This window comes from Oreochromis niloticus, linkage group LG15 (assembly GCF_001858045.2).
Source record: "Oreochromis niloticus isolate F11D_XX linkage group LG15, O_niloticus_UMD_NMBU, whole genome shotgun sequence".
Classification (NCBI taxonomy): domain Eukaryota; kingdom Metazoa; phylum Chordata; class Actinopteri; order Cichliformes; family Cichlidae; genus Oreochromis; species Oreochromis niloticus.
In genome coordinates this window covers 33,088,151-33,103,208 of record NC_031980.2, presented here as the reverse complement: position 1 = coordinate 33,103,208, position 15,058 = coordinate 33,088,151, and the positions used below count along the sequence as shown (strand labels likewise).

General features: G+C 40.7%; 1 protein-coding gene across 1 annotated transcript in view; it reads right to left on the bottom strand.

Annotated features, from left to right (window-relative positions):
• The window catches only part of kdm4b (lysine (K)-specific demethylase 4B), a 41,837-nt gene that overhangs the window by 12,591 nt on the left and 14,188 nt on the right, over positions 1-15,058 (bottom strand). Inside the window, exons 7-12 of the mRNA XM_005453970.4 lie at positions 10,320-10,423; positions 8,746-8,883; positions 2,506-2,702; positions 2,181-2,428; positions 1,768-2,009; positions 1,230-1,350 (exon numbers count right to left, since the gene is read on the bottom strand). Coding sequence (XP_005454027.1) covers positions 1,230-1,350; positions 1,768-2,009; positions 2,181-2,428; positions 2,506-2,702; positions 8,746-8,883; positions 10,320-10,423 — 1,050 coding nt within the window. The remainder of the gene's footprint in view (positions 1-1,229; positions 1,351-1,767; positions 2,010-2,180; positions 2,429-2,505; positions 2,703-8,745; positions 8,884-10,319; positions 10,424-15,058) is intronic.

Genomic DNA, 15,058 nt, shown 5'->3' with positions numbered 1-15,058 from the left:
GCTTCCCATTTAAGTGTTTTTTTTCCTCCCCTTCCCCTCAACCACCACAAGCCTTCTTTTTCTCCCTGTCCCCCACCCACCCTTTTAAAGAACATACCCCAAGTCGGGTCCCCTGCTGCCAACTCAAAGTGACTTTGAAAGCAGGTAATTGGAAGTCATGATCCCCTGATCAATAAGTGTCAGTCAGAAAATGAAAAGAAAAACACTGAAGAGAGAGTAGTCTTGATTTCATTATCTCCATGGGGAGCTTCAGACCTGCTTGTTTTTCTTCCCACGAATCAATAAGAAAAACAAGAAAAACAAACAACAAAACAACAACAATGCTATCTTATTCGTTTTATGTACAAGAAAACCATGAGCTGGATGAACTTTCAGCTGTGCGGTCTATCCAGACTCCTAATGCTTTATATGTAGTGACTACTCTAAAGGAATTTATTAGATGGGTTCCAAAGACTAGCAACTTCAACTGAAACATTGAAAATGATCACAATATTTCAGATTTCTCCTTGTTATGGCCAAAAAGGTGTTTTTGTAGAACACTACGCCATTATAGTGACAATTACCATTTAGATAAAAATATATATACACATCATGCCACGTCTCTTTGTGATGCTTGACAAATTTGTGAATTTTCATGACGCCGTCTAAATTTGTGGGTTTGCAGCACCCTTCAAATTCTAATTTGTTCATCTCTGAGTCCAAGTAAACAAATCTGCAGCAAAGCTGAAGTGCTAACTACTTTGGGCTGCTCCCTTATTCACAGTGGGTCACCACAGCAGGTAGCTCTGCGTGTTCGATTTGGCAGATTTTTATGCCGGATGCCCTTCCTGACGCAGTCTCCGAGGGGATACGCGCCTCCTCCCAGGATCAAACTGTGGAGTTTTCACTAGAATGTGTAAACCACGACGCCGTAGAGACGACACCTGTGCCAAATCTGAAGTAACTACACAAATCTGTTTCCGGAAAATCCAGTTTTTGTTCTTTTCTTCTGTGCCTCCCTCTGGTCTTTACATCAGACATATTATTGTGTTATTTTGCTGTTTTTCCCTCCACAATTTATTCATGTCTACATGAAAACAGCAATTACAGCACTGACAACTGACATCCAGGCAGATCAAATTGTAGATCTACTAGCAGCTTGTGAGAGAGGTTTCTGCACAAGTGTTTAAGACTTTAATAGCAGAATATATACAATAAATAACTGAAGTGAAGGGCGGATATCCACATACCTTTGTCGCTAGCTGGATCTTGTTTGACAATGGACAGAGGGGAGCGCGTGGGTGGCTTGCTGAGGGGGTGGCGGCGACTCTTTTTTATTTCTGTAGGTATTTTCCTCTTGGGATAGGTTGCCTAAAATGAATTAATTTTAAAAAAGTGTGTTTCTTATTTTTGTTCAATGTGTCTAACCGTAAAATATTCATCTCCAAATAAAAAGTCATTTGAACATGTTCAAAGTTAATATTAATTTAATAAACTGCTGTTTTTGAGAATGGATAAAAAGTAAATAGAAAAACAAGTAATGACTACAGCTGCAAAAACATTTTTTCCTACATTTGTGTATTAGTACAGCAAATGTTAGTGGATTTTTTCAGATTTAATTAGCTTGTGTTTTATTAGCCAAATCAGAGTCTACTCTATTGTGATGTAAGCTCACAACAAATAAAGTATTAAACTGCCACCAAGTGGGGATTACAAATGCTTAAAGAGCTAACCTGTCTGACAGAGTAAAGGACAAATCTATTGACTTTCAGTCAAGATCGGACTCACCTGGGTGGCGCTCACATCCATCTTGTTGTCTGCTAAGATGTCGCTGTGTCTTGGGGACAAAGTGTCTAGATGACGAGCCGTGTCCCTCTTTGAATTCTTGTCGTCAGATGTAGCAAACTGCTCAAACGCTTCCTCGAATCCAGTGATGGCATTTTGGTCGCTGGAGATCTTCTTCGGCTTTCTCTGCTTCTTTTTCTCAATGTCGTCTGTCAAGTTCTGTGGTTTGGTTTCTTGTTCTTGCCCTGGCAAATAACAGATGAGGAGATAAAGTCAGAAGTGCTACTGGCTCATTAAAAATGTCTGTATGAGGCAATGAGGTTAAAACTACCGTGTGGACTGAGTAATGACTTTTTAAAGTGGAAGATTCTATCACAAGTATAGAACTAAAAGAAAGGCTTTCATATCTGCCTCACCCTCCGTAGCTGGAGTCTCTACTGCTTTAGCAGCGGCCTCAGCAGCCTGCTGCTCCTCGCGCTCCAGGGCTTCCAGAGTTATCATGGCCTCTCGGGCAAGACGTGCTTCCTTCTCCTTCTTCCGCTGAGCCTCACGCTCCTCAACCTGACGCTGGTACTCGGCAGCATTCAGCTCAATGCCTTCCTCTGCCAGGACTTTCACCTCCTCGAGCTTCAGACGACGGAATTGCTTCATCTTCTGCATGGCCCTGTCACAGTTAGATAGACAGCTAAGTAAAACCCTCATATTTACTTTTGAACACATAAAGAAATTTATAATACAAACCTTCGCAGGAGGTTTGCCCGGTGGGCGACGCGATGCTCCCTCCAGCTCTCCAGCTCAGGGCTGGTGAGCTCTGTGGGCTTCAGGTGGTCCAGCACTGTTGTGTCTTTGCCCTGCTTCCACAGCTCATAGCGCTCGGGCTGCAGGCAGCGCACAAACACATCCATGGAGATTTTCACCATGTCCTTCCGGCAGGAACACTGGAGAGAAAAGACAAGGCTCTACATTAGAGTAGGGAATACCTGTTGTAAAGATGGGACTTCTGTGTAATAAAGGGGAGAGGAAAAAAAAAGGGGGGGGGGGGGGGGGGAGTGAAATTCTAGATGAGCATCTCCATTCAGGTCTTTCAGAGCCCACTAGCCCCCAGCCGTAGGACTGCTGTTTGTCTTGAAAAGACGTGCTACAGATTACATTAGACATCAGATTTAGGAAAACTCAGAAGAGTAAGTGAGGAGTGATCAAAAGCAGAGGTAAGCATTCAGGGTAAACAAATCAAACTTTACAAAGGGGACTAGTCTATCTAGATAATAAAAATCTCTTACTTCCATCTCTGTAAGTTACTAAAACCAGAATTGCTCTCTAAGAGAGAAAGAGAAGGCACCCAAACAATGCTGAACTGAATCTGATCTGTAAGAGCAAAGATGGTTGTAAAATTTTAGCTTCTGGAGGGAAAAAAGTTTGTTAAAACCTTTCTTGGGGAGAAGTTGGCAAACCTTTTAAGTACATTATATCCAATTTGACTGTTGACTGTGCATGCATATTTTATGTCACTGTGACCACGAACAAAGCTAATTTACATACACGACCATCAAAAAGGGACATCGGGATTACCAATATAGCTACAAAGTGACCTAACTTGCTTTTAAAGGTCACAGGTACACAGGCCTAGAGATGTGCAGGTGGCAATCTCCCGGCAACCTTTACTTTCTATGGAAAAATGTATAGACCCCAACATGTTAGCAAGCAGTTGTGTGGAGGATCAGTCACAAAGATGGTGCTGTACCAAAAAAACTTTGGTCAATAAAACACATAATTTGCATGAAAGGCGCCAATTTGTCTGCAAACAATGGCATTTCCTCACTTCTTACAATTTTGTTTGCAGTGTTTGCAGACATAAGTAAGCACAATGAGAGCAATCAAAGTAGTTGTCAGGAGGTTTTTAGTACAGGACAATGCCTTAGGGAGCAACCTCCGGCAGCCACTCACCAGTTACAGAATCCACACTTTTCCCTGTTGACCAGTGGTTGCCAGACAGTTGCCGGCAGGTCTCTAGGCCTGTGTGACAAAGGCCACACCTGACAAACAGGCTTTAAATATACAGTAAACAACCAGCTGTTCCACTATGGTGTTGTATATACACCACTGACCTAAGATACCTTAAAACGTGATAATGACTAAAATATGGCACGAGACAGAACCATTGAGTCATCAGAACCATTGAATCATTGAGCTTACTAGAGTGGGAAACCGTTGCATGAAACTGCAGTGGTGCAGGAGTGAAAAATGGCATGGACATCAAAACCAAGTTTTGAAATACAGGAAACAAATGGAGGGTGGTGTAATGAAGGGAAAAAAGATGAGGAAGGAGACATATGAAAATATTTTTTGTGCCTCGCTTGCTGTATTTCTTTCAGATCCTTTTATTTCCTGATCTGTATTGAGAGCCTTGTGCTCAATTACTAGAAACACAACAGCCCACACCTCCACAGCAAAACAATTTCCAGCCTACATCTCATCTAGACACCACTTGACAGATAGAGACATTAAAATACTGTGTTGGTGATGGAATGGGGAATGGGAGGGCAAAAAAGAGGGGGTGCAAGTGCAAGCATGGGAACACCTGATTTTTACCACAATGATACTTTTACTGGAAACAGGACGTGACTAACAAAAAACCCCATCAAAAAACAGCCACCAAGATAAATATTGATCTTACCCTGATTGTACCTGGCAAAATGTGCATTCTTCACTGCTAAAGAGATTCAGCGCCTTGTTTTATTTTTAGGAAAGTGTTAAGAGGTTATGGACATCGTTGCCATCCTCAAGGGCCAGGATGAGTTACACTTTATTATCATCTAAAAACTTAATTAGATGAAACTCATTTGGAGATGCACAAGATCTCAGAAAACAAAAACCCACTCTGAGGCAGGGAGTCAATGAGCCCTGAAGTATACTTGGGCTCCTAATGAAGCTTAATTATAGGAGCCACAGAAAACCTGAAGCCCGGGGACTCACTGTGGATGCACAGCACTTGCTTCAGTCTTCCTTTATTTTTCAAAGTTCTTCAGCGTAGGGATACTTCTCAGTATATCCAATAGCATAAAACAAAATGAGATTGCATGAAAATTTAAGCATCCAGTTATTTTGTTCATTCTTCTGATGAAACAAAACTAACCTTCAAGATGCTAATAGGAATGGAGAATAATTTCAGAGGTAATTAAAAACTGTTTTAATGCAAAATTCTGAATGTACTGCACAACAGGGCTGCAGATCACCCACCTGCTAAGAAAACAGAGTAAGGCAACACAAAACTAATCCACTACTTTGGTGGTTTTTTGTGTTTTCTTTTGTTTGTTTGCTTATTTTTCAGCGAGTAGGAAAAAAAAAAAAAATGCTGAACACATTTAAATAAAGACTAAACTGCTCCAATTTTTCTCCCACTCCCATAGTTTTCCCCTCCTTTCCTTCTTTATCTCCTCACATACATCCCCAGATGAGATCAGCTGCTTAACATGCTGAACAAAACGAGAAGGTTTAAAACAAAACAGTAGAAACGTTCATTGGGATATGTGGTAAAACAACTGTAAAGTGGCACGAGCCAGGTTTATGCTTACATTGCAAGTTGTTGTAAATCTCAGCGATATTCAACTGTGATTAAACGGTCCTCACTAATCTGTGTGGCTGTAAATCAGGGGTTTATTATCCTCCAGAGTAAAAACTGTCCTTAAAGTCAGAAAAAAATAAACGAACAAAAAATCATTTGTATGTCCTCCTGCATGCAGTTGCTTCTGCAGTGTACTAACTGTCATTGCAACAAATATACATTCAGCAAGAGCGTCGAAGCTCAGGCTGCTGTGTATTTTTTGGCTGTATATAAAAAAGCAAAAATATAAAGTCAAAATTGACTGTGGAGTTTTACAAATAGATGATCTTTCTAGGCTAAATTAATCAAATTTCCTCAACATCTGGGCAGAAAGAAATCTCAGCAGCAGGAAGGTTCATTAGGCTGTTCAGAGTGAAAAAATTAAACTGTAATTTTAAATTACTTAAGCACAGCAATGAGAAGTTGCAAAGAGATTTTTGTTGTCGTTTCTCATGAGCAGCATTAGGGTAATTGTAGTTATAGCATCTTAATTCACCTTGCCCACACTGACACAGCTTTCTAATGTGATAATGAAAATCTCAGTAACATGTCTGTGTTTTACATATGAGCTAAATTTACTGCTGATCTTGGAAACTGTGGACGAATGCTGATTGTTTTTGTTCATGACTGGCCTAATTTTGTTGCTCAGTGTCAAGAATCTAGTCTGCATCTTAATGAACACTTCCTTTTCTTCTGCTGTGTTTCAGGCAGTGTTTGCTACATTAACACTGATACAGTCCTTTCTTTAATAAATGTAGCAAAAAATGCTAAATGTTCAACTATATCATGGACAAAGTTGATGAAAATGACTAATAAAAACATATTCTCTGGTCTCATAGAAAAAAAACAGACAAGCCTGCAAACAAATACAGAAAAGATGAAGCAAGTCATCTGTAGTTGAATCTTTAGATGAAAAAGTGATGTGATTTAGCCCGGGACCTGGGAGGATGATTTTTGTTCATTTCCCAGACAGGGGGGAAAAAAAAAAAAAAAAATCACCCTGGAAGCCTGGAGGAACATTAGCAAAGTGTGACTGAGCACCAAACGAGCAGAGAGAGGCTTTCACCAAGAACACAACAACCCCAGAAGACATAAACTTTTAACATTCAGAAAAATAATGCTGCAGCACTAAGTATAACAATATGAAGAATCTTTTTCACCGACTTCAATTCGTCAGTGGAGTCTACATTTTGCTGTCTTCCCTTAAATGTGCAATAGAAAGAAAAAAAAAGAAAAATCCTACTTTAGCTAGTCATGCAACACCTTTCTTTCTGATTTCTTCTGTTATTATTCTTGTCATTTCAAAGAAAGCTAGCCACTTCCACACTCAATAGTTAGATCTATGGTTCAAATGAAATTGTTTGAGTTACAATGCTTTTCTGATATGCTATGAATGAGGTACTAAATCCATGAAATGCAAAAAAAATGAAAGAAAATTAAATGGCCAACACCTAGCACACAGCCAGAGGTGGAGGAGAAGGTTAATTAGAACTGTCACGTCTTAAACAATAGAAGTACAACCCCACACAGAACATGCAAGGAATGCTGACAATAGACCTGCTCTGACCGCAGATGTGTTCACTTAGGAAGCCAAACAGATGGGTCAGCAGTTAAAGAGCTTGTCTTTAAAAAGGACTGAGACATGAAGCACGCCCAAATTCTCTCTCAGTCTCTGTCGTGTGCCACCAGCCCGAAAACAGTGACAGATTCGATACCGAGCCCCATCGTTCACTGTCCTGTTTGATGCTGACAGACTAGGGCTCAGCAGGGGGAAGGCGGGGAGGGGAGGGGAGATGAGTTAATGGATGACTGCTTAAGCCAAAGACAGAGAAAGATGGCGGAGTTAAGAGAAAGATTAAGAGAAAATGAGACTTTATTATTGCTCAGGAAGAAGGTGGTGTAGGTAAGCCATCTGAAACTACTATCTATATCAAGATACAGAATATAGAGAATATTAGAATTGAATTTTTTTAGGATATCTGGGGAATGAAAGGAAAAGAAACTAAAATAATTACGGCCCTGTGGATGTACGCAGAGGGACAACCCAAATATAGAAAAATCTTTCAACTTTTTCAGGCATTTAGGATCCACTTATTAACAAGGCTCAGCGCAAGATCTGTGCAGTGAGCAAGAAGGCAAAGAAACGCCTTCAGCAGGTCCTGGTCTCTGGTTCATTTTAGCCAAAGGCTCATCTGCTTGGTCCAAATGATCCACTATGAGAGGTGTCTGCTACAAAGCTGTAAATTACACAGCACAAGTTCTGGGACAATCTTTATAACCATAACACCCAAAGAGTACAGACGCCCGAGTGAAAGAGAAATCTGGCTAGAAAGAAAGAGCCCTGCTCGTTGGTCGAGCTGTTGTATTTTTCCACGTTCCTCCGGCTCTGTGTGCCGAGCTGTGCTGTCGATTTGTCGACTCGGATTAGTCGTGCAGAATGGAAAACTCTTCTTTAACAAACTGAGACAAGCGCAGTGGAGATGCTCCCTTGAGCACTGGCGAAAGGAAGACTGCTGGAGCCTCGACTACTGGTTCTTAAATTACAAGTGGCCACATGGGTAAAGTAGGAAGGCCGAAAATGAGAAAGAGCGAGAAGGGAGGGTGATGTGCTTTTGCAAACTGGCACCTCATAAATCTGACATGCAGCCAAGTAGAGAGAAAGCAGGGAAAAGGGACACGCACACACACAAAGACAGAGACAGAGGACTGAACATGAAATGGAATGTATAGAGAAGAGAAAAGAGGGGAGTTTCTTCCAGAGGACATTGTCGTTGGGCTCCCTTCCACAACCAACCCATGCCCTGTCAATTTCATGCTCAACAGCCCACGGGCAAAGAGGCAGTTTGCGTCAGTGCAAGGATGCGAGGGTACAGTTAGTGTCGGTAACAGATGGTGTGCAGCAGAGAACCAGACGCTGCTTTTATATTTCGATATGATCTATTACTTCATCCCTTCAAAGAAGCAAACACCCAGAGCAGGAAGGCTGCAAACCTGCCTCTGAATCACATATCCGATCAAAACTATTCAAGTGGAGTGTCTACACTGGCCTTCAGACCTCGTTTCAAACAGCTTCATGCTGCCAATTCCATCAGGTTACAGACAAGTGCTGACAAAATTTAGATAAAAGCCATTTTCTAAATGGATAGACATGTTATATAGATGGTGCCCAGTTTGCAAAGTTAACATGATCATTAATGAGCATCGCTGCTTTTCTTTTAGCCAGATTAGTGTTTTGTTTTGGACGTTTTTGTGAGATGATTTCAAAAGTTTTCAAAATCCCCCAAATCACTTTTTCCCCATCACAGCTGACACGTTAACACAGCAGACTGAAATTTCTCTGTTACGGTGACTTAACCTCTCTGGAATCGGTCTCATCTTACCAGTGTAGCCATCTTGCCGTAGTCCACCCAGCGCAGCGTGGCAAAGTTTGTGGACTCTGCACAGTTGAAGCCATGGTTGAAGCCGGCGTGGTAGCCATAAGGAAAGGTGATCATGAACTCCCCTTCATTCTGAGTTATCTGTTCACACAGACAGGAAAACACATTTTTTTAAATGCCTTAAGGCTGAATTTATCAGTAGTCTCTGTGCACAAGGAAGGCATTAATCTATTTACCAGTTATTTCTTACAGCTATATTTTATTATTACCACCAGTTGCACAAAGGCTACTGCTGACTTAGGGTTTGAGGGAGTTTGAATCCTTGAAACATCTTGTCCCTGTTTTTCTGACTTAATTCGACTAAACATGGCTGCTGCTCCGAGTGCTGAATTTCTTCCCATGAGCTCAGTGTTATTCTGCAAATGTGCTCTACTTGTCCTCACATTTTTAACCACTTTTGTGTGTGTGTGTGTGTGTGTGTGTGTGTGTGTGTGTGTGTGTGTGTGTGTGTGTGTGTGTGTGTGTGTGTGTGTGCGTGCGTGCGTGCGTGCTGCCCCAAAACCCAAGCCCTATATATCTGACTGGGGATCTCAACTTCTTTGCAAAGCATGGATCTTGGCAATCAAGAGACACATCAAGCCAGATAAGGTGACAGGCATAAGAAGGAGAAACGGAAGTAGGGGGCTGAAAGTGGGAGATAAACTTCTTCAACTAAAGGCAGTGGTTCAGATATCAAAAGTACCTTTTTGCTACCGCAAGAACACAAGCTTTATTTTTACACTCGAATCAGGAAAGATACTGTAGATGTGTAACAAGTCAAACGTTCACTGTGATAATGATGTCCTGAGGGGTGAGAAATGAGATAAATGGGGTAGAGGGGAACCCTTATGCTGACTCTGGAGAACATCAGATGCCTGCTCCGTGTCAGCTTTTTTTCCCACCCTTCCTCAATCTTCCATAATTTGAAGACTGAACTGCTGAACAGAACAATAACCGATAGGTGAAATGATCCCCAACAATTTGCTACGACTGACACAATATCTTGACTCATACTAATTATTCAGAGCCAGTATAAGTTGTGATGTTTGCGTCAAAGCTGAGTCATTAGAAATAAAAGCCCACTTCTTCTCCAGCTGACGCAAGACACACTTGGAGAACTGGGGGAATAAATGCACCACTTCCCACCATCTGATACTAAATATTTCAAATCTCTTCATTGTTTTAATGTCAATATCTGCATCACAATTTCCATTCTGATCATTATGAGGCTGAAGATGCGTGTGTGCTTAAGCACTGGGGTACAGCTTTATTCCATTTTATAATGGTTGCCTACTTTAGATAGATGTTAGAGTCGTGTAAGCAGAGAAACAAAGGGCAAACAGCTTTCTTTTATATGGTGTTAAAGGGTGAAACAGTGTCAGCCAGTTTAAGGTAAGTGGGTGGGAGGGACTCTATTGCTACTTCAGCCAGCACTGGTAAAGATGCTTGTATGACAGTTAAAACAGAAATTGTTAACATTACTTTATTTCCTCATGGATACCTTATACTATGTGTGTAGGGAAACAGCAGCTACTCACCCTGTCAAAGGGAATGCCATACTTCTTCAGGATGGATGGTGATATCAGTGTCATTTTGTGGCGAAGGAAGGCATCGCAGCCTTGGGAGCTGCCGGGAAAGAAGCCTGCAGAGGGTGAGAGTGAGCATAGGGCATTTAGGGCATTTTACTGACAACCACAACATCATCTTACTGCAACGATCGTAGGGTATATATGTATATGTACATATGTTCATGTTATCATCAACCTCTGAAGGCAATGTTATGTTGTCTTTTTTGCGTTTCTTTCATGTGCCACATCCAGCAAAATCTGTATCCATGACAGAATTTTGTTCAATCACCACTAAAGACAGATTAAAGACTTTGAGAAAATGATGCAGGCCTGGCAAAAACAGCCCACGTTTTTTTTTTTAAACTCTTGCTAGTTAATCTAATGGAGTGAGGAATTGCTGTGCATCTGCTTGTCTGTTTTCTTAGCAAGGGTATAACTGGGAATCCAAATGATCCAAGTCATTTAGATAAGCAGTTTGTATGTTTTGGCTAAAAGTTATCTTTTACACTTTCACAACTACTAACTGCCTGCATGTGAGCTATTCATCTGTATACTGTAGCAACAGGAGAATAACTGGATTTAAACTCAGAGTTAGTGAGAGAAGACGATTAATAAGCAGAGCCCAAACCCATATACCAATATTTGGTGATTGGCAACTTTCTCTTTCATACATAGGAAACAATAAATGCTTGGAAAAACTGATTATGTGTACTTTCATTCATTGAGAGTCAACTCTGCTTAGATCAGCTGGTTGTTTTGTTTATCATCAGGTATCTGGTGTGGTGCCAGTGTTGCACAGTGTTTCATTTTTCCATTTTCACTTATTGGCTGTTATAAAGCCAATACACACAGATGGATCAGCCAAAAACATCAACCTACTGAAGTACACCAACACTAAAGACAATATGTCAACCGCACTCATAAACCATCACGTACATGTTAAAAATGGATTTTGTTCTCACCAGAAACTTCTTTTAAATCCACTTAATAAGCCTGAATCATCGAGTCTCAGATTTTACGAACGGAAGCAATTATGCGGTGACTATGAGAGAAACTGTCTAGCAACGAAGTGTTGAGCATGAACAGTAATTTCAAGGACATCGGTTAAGAGCTGACACCAATGCAGCACTTGTTCCTGAAAGCCATTAATTATCATAATCATTTCCTGGGCCAACAATCCCCAGATGTCATCGTGATGCCCCTGTGGTCCCCTGCCTGTCAGCTGGCACAAGTGAACTTCTTTGAGAAGAAAACTTAAAATGACACGGCAACTGAATACATCAACTACTGCATGGAAATGGGTGACAATATTTACAGATGAAGCTACTGTACACTGATAGGATCATTGCTTACTCTGATTTTTAGGAGGAAAAAACCTAATTATTCCTCTTATTCTGTTCTCAATCACTACAGCACCCTAATAGCATGCCTAAAATTAGGTTATGCTGTGAAGCATGCGGGAGTCCGAGACATGAATGGAATCAATCTCCGATCTTGATGCAATATTTTCATCACACTCTGTCTGAATTAGAAACTGACAGTATGTTGCAGTAGTATTACGGCCACAATCCAGCATAAACCATTACCAAGAAGATTGTCAGCCTCTTTACTGGAATTTAGATTGAATATATTAATTTGCACAAACTGCTTTGTGCAAAGTACAAAAACCAGATTACAGAGTAATTAAAGGAGAAAATCAACACATTTGAATGTACTGCATTAGCCTGATTACTATACAACAGCGATCGGAGAGTAGATTTCTATGCTCCCTTCATATGTGTAATACAATGCCATAAGTGTATTTCGACACTGACAAATAAACAGCCATCTCCAGTTGAAATGCAACCATTTATCTTGTTATTGTTAATCCCTCAACCTGGAAAAGGAAATCCGGTTTCCCCTTGACATGGGCAGAAATTAATTTACTGCCCAAAGTGTGGAATAATCACTTTACCACAGTGCATGAAAATTCACTGATTGTGGGCCTTCAGGTTGGATTTCTGGGGAAATCTGATGGATGTCACTGTGTGTAAAGGGATACAACAGCATAAAAGTGAAGCTGGGTGCTGTCACTCTGTAAAATTGTGATCCAGTTCAGTGCAACCAATGCAAACAAAAACAAAAACAAAAAAAACCTGTGGGGTTATTTAAAACATGGTATTAATTTGCAGAACCAGCAGGACTAACAACAGTGACAGTCAGAGGCTACTGATTATTTAAACCATGGTCTCGTTTGTTTACTGCAATGTAATTAATCCAAAAACAATACAATGAGCTGTGCATTAATTACCGATGTTTCAGTCCCCAAGGTCAATAATAAAAATTACTGCAAGTCAGCTTCTTTAGGACAGCATTCAAACTACACTAAAGGAAATGTGAAACTGAATTTGTTATTGTATCGATGTGGACTTTTCCAGCTGGAGTAATTTACCAATAATACCTATCTTGTGTTATAAAACAAACTCAATTCCTTAAAAACGCCGCCTGCTTTGAGATCATAATATACCTCTGACATTTTGGGCTCTCAAAGCCCCGACTCACTCTCTAAAACAAAGGCTCACTTTTGCTCTTGGAGACAGAAAGACAGACTCTGCATAATCAAAAGAAAGAATTTCTCCTCCATCGCTCACTCTCCCACCGCCTTTACCGCATGTACCCACCAGTGCCTCAAAGGGGGGTCCATCCATGCCTCCACCCAGTTAAACTTTAATGTGACTGACAGTATAATCAGCACCCATTTCATCCTTCATTTTCACTGCATTGTTTCAGCCTCTGTTCCACCCTACAAAGCAAAAGAGGGAGAGAGGGACTCTCTACTCTCTCAGTGCCTGCCTGCTCGTTGGAGCTGATAAAGGTGAATAATGTGCCGACAGAGCCTGCGTATTAATCCCCATTAAAATGCAGCTGGCTTTCTGAGCTCTCCATGGGGTAATATTAACTTAAAGGCTTCATTCTGTCCTTTCGAGTTTGAAAATTAAGTTCCTGCCTCGAACCCTACACCCTCCCCTCTTCCTCACCTTAACCGAAAAGTCTCCCGCCGTGGCAGAAATAATGCAAAGATGAGGAGTGATGGGATTGACGTCTGTCACCGTGTCAAATGTTTGGAGAGGAGCTTTTAAGTAACGAGACCATTGTCCCAGTCCCATTTAGCATCCCTGCAACACTCATAACTGTCTTTTTAGGACCCCATAAACAGTTGGCTGCCTGTTCCGAGGATGGCTTTGATAGGTCAGTGAGAGCCTGTTAAATAACAGTGGCAGTGGTGTCCTCCTACTTCCAGCTGGTTAGATAAGAAGAGAGGAAGATGGGAAAGAGCATCAACATATACAATGTATTTTAAGGTAGTCTAGAAAGTATGCTGCTTGAGATCAAAGATGTGGAGGTTATTTTAAAAAAAACATTAAACAATTCTGCATACACTGAAATGCATAATCCCCAAGTATTGTCCTAAAACTGCCAAACCAGGCAGATAAAGCTAAGACAAAATGCCCATTTTGCAGTATAATGCAATATTTATTGTCACCTTACAACAAGCGTTTTTATTGTCAGCAAAGAGTTCAACATGCTCTGTGAATCGAATCAATACAATACAATACAATGGGCCCATCTCACAGCAGACTTTTTGACTGGTATTTTAGAAAAGGCACAGATGGAAGTAATAACAGTAATTAAGGCTCCATTCTATTTAGGTGGGCCAGTAAGTCAATGTGAACACCAGGTCTGTGAAACTGAAACAACTGAACAAAATGATGCCAAAGCTGCAGTTGTGTTTAGTACTGGTAGTATTTGTAGGGTTTCCCCCTGTATTTAGTTTTTAATACTTAATTGTAAAAATATTAAATGAGAGATTTCAGAACTAGGGTGTTTAAGGATGAGGCTCTCTGTGATTTGTACTTAGGATTTGGAATAATTACAAGGTGTTTGTTAATCTTAGATTCTTCGGTGGATTTTTCATGTCGTTTTCAAACTGCAAGAGTACGTTTTTGCATGAATGAAGCCCAGTGGTGGGCCCATTTGACAAACACTCTATAAATGACCGTAACTCCGTTACCAACTGTGCTAGAGACAAAATTTAAGTGGTTTTGGAGAGAGAAAACAAAAGCTTTACAGGGATATGTATCATGGTAGCAAAAGAAAATTCAGGTACTACTGTCTGAACGCAGAGAGAAAAATCAGCTCTGGCTAGATTTTATTATGTGCGCTTCACATTAACGTAACTCCTTAACCATTTTGGGCTAGAGAGAAAATTCACATAGTTCCTAAAAGATAGGAATTAATTTACAATTTTACAGCCAAAACCACAAAATAAGTCCAGGTGGCCTGTGTGATACTTTCATGACAATGGGTTATCAGTATAGCCATAAGCCTGACACTCCAGTTTGCATTGCCCTAAGCAGCAGTGCATAAGAAGAACTTTATCACAAAGTCAAAGATCTTGGGTTATTTTTGCAGCTTTCTTTTGTGGAGAAATTTTAATGCAAATGCTCCATAAACATATTAAGTAGGTTGTTTAAGTGTTTTCCCTTTATACCAGTGCAGTAACGGCTGCAACCAAACCCCTATCCATTGCTGGCACAGCACTGTGCAGATAGCCAGGGAGTTCCTGCATAGAGGTATTTTTGGCGAGGCTTAAAGGCCAACACCACAAGAAAATCCACTGGTAAAATGATAAGGAATGAGAATAAAAACATAAGAATTAAAATCCTCTC